The 9,005-nt window shown below is 49.1% G+C and overlaps 1 protein-coding gene across 1 annotated transcript in view; it reads right to left on the bottom strand.

Annotated features, from left to right (window-relative positions):
• KCTD14 (potassium channel tetramerization domain containing 14) overlaps window positions 1-9,005 on the bottom strand; it is a 12,536-nt gene continuing 3,531 nt past the window's right edge. Inside the window, exons 2-3 of the mRNA XM_019530428.1 lie at window positions 6,426-6,496; window positions 1-3,071 (exon numbers count right to left, since the gene is read on the bottom strand). Of these exons, the coding sequence (XP_019385973.1) occupies window positions 2,400-3,071; window positions 6,426-6,496 (743 nt within the window). The 3' untranslated portion in view covers window positions 1-2,399. The remainder of the gene's footprint in view (window positions 3,072-6,425; window positions 6,497-9,005) is intronic.

Raw genomic sequence — 9,005 nt, 5'->3', positions numbered from 1 at the left:
GAGGCTTTTAAACACATATTTATTTAGCAACCTGTAATATGTGTTGCCCTTGGGGCAACCCACATTCTCAGAGTCAGAGTAAACATACCCTCTGTCTCGAATGGCCAGTCTAATTTTCCAGCCCCCCCCTGGAACTTTCCACTTCCTTAAAATCACCAGCTGTGGCTTCAAGTAGAAAAAGAAATACAAAATAAACTTCTGAATCTTAAGATTTTTTCAAAACAATGTATGGGATCCAATTCTGCACCCCTGCTCAGGCAAAAATTCTCCACTGATTTTGTTTTAGGAGCGCTCCCTTCTGAAACCATTGTGGATTTTTCTTACAGCTCAGAAGCCCTCATTCATTTGTAACGTGACGACATTAACAGATGTCACAAGAAAAGCAGCTAAACACAGCTGCACTCACGAGGAGTGCATGTTCCTCTTAAATGACAAACGGTTTTTGTTCTGTGTTTGTACAGCACCTAGCACACTGGGGTCCTTGTCCAGAACTGGGGCTCTACGGCCTTACTGCAAGACAACACGTGAAAATAAACATAATTATATTTGCTTAGGAATAGCTTGTCAGCCTGGACAGCACAACACCTTTCTTTATGGTAAGAGAGGGCCCTGAAGATTCTCTTTTTTCATGTGGGATCCTGGTATGCAAAAGGATGACAAACACTATGCAAAGGCATGGGTGCTCAACCTCCAGCCTACAAGACAAATGCAGCTTGCAGAGCCATGACACAGGAATTTGGTTGTGGGGGGAGCACCACCCTCCCCTGATGTTAGATTCCCAAGTCCCATGCAGCGGGTAGAAGGCCATACACCCTTCTCCTCATGGGGCTGAGCCATGCCCCCTCTGCCAGGCCAAACCCCCTTCCCCCACATACCCGAATCATGGCTGAAAGGGGGCCAGGCCGTACCCTCTTCCCCTCGTGGGGCTATTCTATGCTTCGTCCCCACCCTGGGGGCCTCGCTGGGACCTGGCCAACCCCCTTCCGCCACATGGCCAGATCAGGGTCGGGCTGCCCCATCCCGCTCCCCACACCTGGATGGGGCTACATCTGACTTGTGCATCAGATTAGCATCCAGCCCATGGACAGACCAGGCATTGCCCTTCCAGCCTGCTGGGCAAACTGTACTACAGCAGTGGTTTTCAACTTTTTTTGATTTGCGGACCCCTAAAAAAATTGAGTGGAGATGCAGATCCCTTTGAATTGTAAGTGTGGTTATTCACCTGGTTTTGATTGATCATAGTCATCTTTCAAGGACCCCATAGACATAGTCTGTAGACCCCCAGGTGGCCACAGAGCACAGGTTAAAAACCACTGTACTACAACATTTAACTTTTCAGCAGAGGACCAAATATAACCATGGCAAGAATGAACACAGCTCCCAGGAGGTTCAATGGGAGTTGCATGTGCTCATATGACTTCCATCTGAATATGTATAATTAATCTAAAGGACTTTCAGAGTGAAGTTAAAATCAAACTAAGGACTTGGTGTCCTCCTGCATTTATTCTGTCCCAGTGACACTGCCAGATCTGATGGGCTGCTCTACAAAGATGATCCCCATGCCCCTGCCACCCTGGAAATGCAATCTGGAGTCTGGAGGTGGAGCTGCCTATTATCCTCCTTGTTTCTCAAAAATAAACATTATGGATTGGGCCCTTCGAATGTTTGCACTGCTCCCACTGTTGTTTCTGGGAGTCAAACTGGTTGGCAGGTCCCAGAAGGATCCCCCAGGGCCAAGGGGATCTTTTGGTGGCTGTGCATTGCAGAGAGTTTTCTCTTCTGCTTCCAGTCCTGGCTTCTGGCATAGAATTAGGTGAGAGGGAAGAGGGCAAGGACAGTGCAGCCCTATCCTGCTCTGGGTCCTGACAGCAGTTTTAATCCCTCAGGGCTTTTAGGAATGAAACCGGCTGCTCATTTGCACTAGACCTGCACATGGCACTCAGGTTTGGGACAGCACAAAGCAGGGCCTTTACCCCACCTTTAGCATGCATCCCTCATCAGAGGTGACAATGCACAGGGTAAGTGAAATTTAGCCTATTCTTGATCTGTATTGGCTCTGCCAGGCCTTTCACTTCTCAGGAGAGCAGGCAGAAAATGACTGAAAGTTAAAGTTAAAACCCAGATGCTTCATACAAATTATCATATAAATGATCTGAGTTTTAGTGTATCACATTTCTATTACCTTTCCATTAAAACAGAGTCCTGATTCCTCATTAACTCTGCAGAGGACATCACAAGAGATCCTTCCCCTGGCCCATGTTACTCTTCCATCTGCGGAAAGTCCACAGCATGGTTCCCAAATGGTTCTGCAGGAAGGATGCTGCTGGGCTACCTTTCAAGGCTGCTTGCATTAAAGTCTCTTTGTTTTAATAACAATCCTTGCCAGGGGTGGCTTTTTGCTACCACCACGTGAAGACAAATTTGTAAAAAAAGTCATAGGATTTGAACCGGAAGCCTTTCTCTGCAACGTGGGGCTGGATGGAAACGTTGTACCCTTTGGCTTCCACATCCATTTTGATGCAGTCCAGCAGGTCAGAAATACTTGGCGTCGCCTTCCAAGGGCCGAACTTCACCACCGATTTCTTATCCGTGTCCAAACTGTTCAGGGCTTCGTGACACTTGGCCACATCCTCCTCAGTTCTGACCACGCAGACCATGACACTAGACTGACGGGAAGCGACTGCCTCTGCCCTGGCGATGCGGATCATCAGCTCAATGTTCTCATTGTAGCTGGGCACACGGGCCAGGAACTGCTTCCTTGCCACCAGCTCACCAAAGATCTGTGGGGAATCTTCCAGCTGCTTGATCAGAGGCTCAATGTCATAATACAAGGCCTCCTTATACACATCCTGGACACACTGGGTGGGCACTTGGTTACTACGGAGATATTCCAAGATGTATTTAAAATAGGTCCCTGGCCTGTCGATGAAGTACCTCCCCTCGGAGTCGGTTCGGAGCTTGGGCTGGCCTGTAAACATCTCAGCCAGCTTGGAGCCTGGGTGTTTCTTCAAGGTGCTCAGAGTTGTTATATACATCTCCCCACCAACATTCAGCTCTACGATCGGCGACAACTATAGGCACAGGGACAAAAACACCACGCTCATTACTCACCATAGGCTGGTAGGGTCTTGGAGAAAAGGAAAAAAACCTAATAGCAGCTGGAGATCAGAATGACAGGGCAAAGGGGCAGATGTGCCTCTGCCCTCTCCTGGAGGGACTCAGAGCAGCTTGTCTTTGTCTCAGAGGCCACATCCTGCTACCAGCTAACTAGAACTGTACAGAAGAGCTGACATTACTGTAGTGTCTCAGTTATCTACCCTCTTACCTGGACTTATCTTCACAACCTCCCTGGAAGCAAGGGAAGGGCTATTATGCCCACTTTGTAGATGAGGAATTGAAGCATAGAAAGGCTAAAGGGGGCACCTCAGTGCTCCTGCTCCATGCACCAGACCCCAAAATAGTGAAACAACCCTGGGTGCATCCAGATGAGCGTGCATGGGCATGTCCCCAGGGACAAATCGCAGTGGCACATATTTGTGCTGCTGCTAGTTGTCTCAGGGGAACACCCCTACATACGTGGTCTTGCACGTGGCAAGTTGCCCCAAGTGGGGTAGAGGAGGCAGGAGCCAGCATCTGGGCTGGCCCCAGCAGCCTTACCTGGGGTCCTGAGGGTCTCCCAGGGCTCCAGCAGCAGCAATCCGGGCACGCAGAGCCTGGCTGGCAGCTGGACCATGGCTCTGGCTGGCCAGGCTCCAGTTTCAGGTGGGACACAATGCTTTTTTTCAGTGCACTTTTTTAAAAACCAGGATTTCCCAGTATCTAAATCTGGCTCCACACTGCAAATATGCAGCATGGAAAACCAAATCAAATGCATGGGGTGTGTTTTGTGGTGCTTCAAAAGTCTTTGAGGTGCCACAAAATGCACTTGTGTGCTGATGTGAATGTGGCCCCTGAAAGTATCCCCCAATGATTGCTCTTCAGCATGCCAAGGACAGAGAGCTCAAATGTGCGTGGCTTGGGAAGCAGCTTCGTCACCTCAGGGCTGGGTTTGGCATCTGTGAACAGAAGCATGTGGGCTGGGAGAGTGGCACTCGCTGGAAGCATGAGGGATGGTACAAACAAGACCTAAGTGACTGGCCCAAGGTCACACAGGAAGGCGGTGGCAGAGAACAGGACTAACTATTCCTAGGCGGGCACTGTAACTGCTGGACCATCTTTTTTTTTTCTCTATCCTTTCCCATACTCTTCTTTTGTTTAAGTGACAGAGGCATGTGCTTGGGGAGCAGGTAGATCTGAGCTCTCTTCTCTGTTACTGGGAAGTTTCTGTGGAGTAAATGTGTCAAGCATTGAGCCTCAGGCCTGATACAGTCATAGCCACTCAAATCTGATTTTCTTGCTCATTTTGCTCAGGGTTTTCCCTTAAAAGGCCAAACTAGTGCTGTGAGAGACATCACTCGTAAAAACCCAAATGAGGGTGACCTACTTCACGATATTTTTACAACCTTAACAGCTGAGCTAAGGAAGCTGATCCCCCACCACTGAAATGCTGCTACTTCTGGGGCAGAAGACAGAAAGTGTTTATCAAGGCATCATAAAACTGCAATAAGTTAGGACAGGAAGCAAAGTATAATTGTCTATCCAACTGAAAAGGCAGGGGGATTTCAGGAGGAAAAAAGTTGCTACTCAGATTTGCGTTTGTGCAGGATACTGGAGTTGTCTATCGCCACTGCCTTTGCAAAAAAGGTCCACAAATAATCTATGAACAGAAGCGATGCTGTGGTGTATCTTCCTTTCTAACCATGCAGCAGGAGCAGCAGCTGGAGGCTTTTTTAAGTCCCTGAAGAAGGTAAGAATTCCCTTCTCCCTTCCCCTCCATGCTCGGAGGCCTGTTTGTCTGGGGGTGAAAGGAGCTGTTCTCCCACTCCAGCCAGGCTGTGCAGCTGGGAGCAGCAGATGCAGCCACTCTTGAGGTACCAGTCACTGCTCCCTCTCTCCCCTTTGTAAAATCTTGGATCCACTTCTGGCTTCTGTCTTTGAATGTCCAGTTCATTTTACTTCCTTCCATTCCCTCCAGCAGTACAAGATCCCTCAACTCCATTCAGTCCTGATGCCACTGAAAAACTGCAATGCTTCCCCCTCTGTGCACAGTCACTTTCTTTAGTGCTCCCTGGGGCAAAAGCAGGGGGAGAAGTTAGTGACAGAAGCAGGGGCTTTTTACTCTATTATTGCTGTAATGCAAGTCACATGCATTACACAACCCTGCTGTGACCACACCTAGTCCCTGGGAAGTCATCACCAGGCACAGATCAGCCTTTCTACCAGAGCTCACTTGCTCTTAGTTTGCAGGTAGGTAGGGCTTGATTATGTGAGCATCAACTTCAGTGATGCTAGTCAGATGCTTAAAGTACTTAAGGTTTTTACTGGGTCAAGCCCTGAGGGCTCAGCACTTTGCAGGACTGAACCCAGAGCCAGGGGGAACGTGAAGCAGGATATAAGGTTAGATCCAAAGATACAGTTATTTACCAGTTAGCAGGGAATACAGCAACAGACTGGGACTCAGCAGACTGGGTTCTGTTCCCAGTTCTGCCACTACCCTGTGAGGTGACCTTAAGCAGGTCACTCCCAGGATCTATACCTCAGATTCCCCATCTGTAAAATGGGGACAGTCATTCCAAAAACTCTTTGAGATCTACTGAGGACAGGTGCTGCATGAGCACTGACGCTGGCATCAGTGAGTGAAACTACTCTCTGGCAATGATGTTCAAGGGTAAAGTCTGCAGTGTGTCCCTGTTGCCCGGGAGAGGAGGGCTGCTCTTGAACAAGTCCCACCTACCTACTCCTGCCCAGCATATGCCAAGCCCAGAACTGACGTGGTGAAACCACTACAATCCCTCACCTGAGCTCCCTGTCTCTGGTGTGCTGGAAAATGGCAACGGGGGAAACTTTCAGGGCAGCTTCACACCTTACAGGCTGGGGGGTTGTCTTTGAGAGCAGCTGTCCAGGGACCTGGTGCAGACATGGCCTCCAACACAGCTTTGCCTTAATTCTCAACTGTGTAGAAGTCATCAGTCAAGGAAAGCTCATGTATTCCTTTAAGGGTCTGACAGATTTAGGTTCAGGTCAAGTTAGTTTCTTGCTGTTCGGGGGCAGGAAAGACCTGCCCGTTTCCAGGGCTGTTATTGCCACAGCTCGTGTCCTTGCTCAGGAATCCTTATGCTGCGAATCAACAGTGTGATCCAAGCGGGGTCAACAGAAAACACTTCTCACCCCCTTGCCCTGCTCTGGCACAGGCAGATCCCAGCAGCTCAGGGACAGCAAGCAGACACAAAGCACCATAAGAGCCAGAAGGAGGTCAGAAGGGTTTCTGCTCCTCTCCCAAACTGCTCTGATCCCCGCAGGACAGACCCTGGGCCAGCCCCACTCACCGTTTGCAGGTTGCTTGTGACTTGCTTCCCAAGGGACTTGTGCTCTGATGAAATGCTCATCTCCCCAGGGCCTGCAGGGCAGAGAAGGAGGGGAAGGCTCAGAGGTACAAGGGAAACCTGTCTCCTGCTCAAGGGGTTACACAGCTCCAAGGCACTGGTCTAATTCCTCCCTTGGTGCGTAGGCAGTGGCTTGGGTCTTTTTAGGTTGCTGTGTGCGAGTGCAGCCCAGCCACTGCTCAGTCACAGGTTACAGGTGTCGAAGAGGGGAGGGACAGCTGGTAGGAGGAAGTGTTTACTCATCAGTCCTCTGGCAACTGGCGCAGAACCTTGCAAGGGGCAGAGCGAACTTTGGCTACGTGCCCGCAGCACCTCCCTACAATCTCCGTGCAGTAACAAAGCCCAGACAATTCCTCCCCAGCCTGTGCCCCAAGGCGGAGGGCAGACTAGGAGCGGGGACTGTCTCACTGATCTGCTTATACTCTGCTTTCCCAGCTTCTGGCCTCCCTGTTTTAAAGATACAGTAAATGGCTTCATCAGAATTATTTCCCATTGCTCTCACACACCACAGCTCGCATGTTCAGACATGGATGTCTGTAGTCAGGCATCTTCACAAGTAGTCCTAGTTGCTTAAGTGCCAGTGGGTGCCTGATAAAGTTGTACAGATAAAAATCACACAGGATGTGAAGCTAGGCTCCAGCCTAAAGCTTTTTGATGGCTCACAAAAGTTTGGTTAGTATCCCTATCCCACCCCACTCTCAAATGTCCAGGAAAGTGGAACATGCTGAATATTCCTTTGTGGTATTTTTAGCATAACTGGGATTAGGCAGCATCGGAGAAGCTATGAAGGATTCTGCATTCATTATATTTCTGGGCTTATTTTTAAATCACAGAGGTTTGAATAAGGGTGAATATACACAGGGTCCTGAAAGTTCAGGTAAGAGAGAGGTGGTTTGCTGCATTAGTCTGAAGTCGGGCAGAAGGCACGGTAGACATGTACCTTTCTAGACTAACTCACTTAGAGAGGTATCGCACAAGATCTTCTAAGCAGCAGGTTTACATCATCAGAAGCCGTGAAGGGACTGCAGGAAGCAGAGCTGCTAAACAGGAAAAAGTAACTAATATACAACAGGTAGGGAAGGGGGAAGGAAAAAGGAGGGGGCACTGATGAGAGGCAAGGTGGGTAGGAGAGAGAAAAATAAAGCCATTAACCCACTGAGGGGCATAGGGCTTGTAAAAGTGAATCAAAGTAATGGGAAAAGACCCTACAGCCCCCAGCTTGATCACCTCAGCCACATTATTAATGATTTCCAACCCCCACTGGAAACAACAACCATCTCAAGGTAGTCAAGAGGGGCAAACCTGTCCTGACTCATAGGCAACCCCCAGCCACAAACAGCATCTCTCCAGCAACATGCTACCTAAGTCCTCACCAAAGCATCAGACTCTGCTCCAGTGCAAGATGTTCGGTTGTGCCCCCTCCTCAACGCGGCCCACATTATCACTGGACCAAATAACGTGAATTATTATAACATCTGAGGGTCGCTAACCTGCACCTTTACCATGGTCATATCTACCATCACCTGCTTACAGTGCCCTTCTGCTGCCAACATTAGACAGACGGGGCCAGCCTTCTGGAAGAACAAATACCGATCTGACATAAATGCCACACGGAGACAAGCCTCTGGCAGAGTGCTTTAATCCCTTGGACCCGCTATCGCAGACCTCAGGGTAGCTGTTCTTAGATAACAAAACTTTAAAAGTGAACTTCAATGGGAATTGCAGGACAAGAAATCATCCACAGACTGGTGTGTGTTAAACTTGGTCTAACCAAGATCACGGATTCTGAACCCAATACCTGGATATGTTTTTACAAGTCCTGTGTCCCTCAAAGGGTTTTTTTTTCTCCTGCCTACCCACCCTGCCTCTCTCAGCAGTGCCCCTGCTTTTTCCCCCACCCCCCTTCCCTTTCTGTTGTGTCCTAGTCACTGCTTTCTATTTAGCAGCTCTGCTTCCTGCAGTCCCTTCACAAAATCAGATGAAGTAAGCCCTCTGCTTATGACAGCTTATCTCTGATTCAGTTAATCTATAAGGTGCAAATCTACCCTGCCTTGAGGTAAGACAGTCATGCACCTGAGTGAGCCTATCTGCAAACTTGATCACACTCTTGCCTTTACTATGGGTCTCCAGCCAGGTGAGAGTGCCCAGCATGAGGCTTCATGAGCCAGGGGAGAAGCAGGTACACTGGGTCCATGACTGCCATGTGGGGGTCCATTACTTCGTCCACCCTGATGCTGGAAGCCTCATGGGCCAACTCCCCCTGGGTTATCATGGGCACCAGGCTGGGGTTGCAGAAGCTCCTGCGAACCTTGCCCAGTCAGCCAACAGAGACCTCAGGCCTTGGCTGCAGTTGCGGAAAGATACGCAAAACAACCTGAACATTGGGTGAGTTCAGTGGATTTTACCTGGAAAAGCATTGCCTCATCCAGATGCATTTGTTAAGAGCTTTGGCTGCACTTAAATTAAAAACAGATCCTCTTTTTGCTGAAAAATGTAGGAACTAATCGAAGCCCTTTATGAATC

The sequence above is a fragment of the Crocodylus porosus genome, unplaced genomic scaffold (genome assembly GCF_001723895.1).
Source record: "Crocodylus porosus isolate Cpor-Errol unplaced genomic scaffold, CroPor_comp1, whole genome shotgun sequence".
Classification (NCBI taxonomy): Eukaryota; Metazoa; Chordata; order Crocodylia; family Crocodylidae; genus Crocodylus; species Crocodylus porosus.
This window is presented reverse-complemented; position numbering and strand designations above follow the sequence as displayed.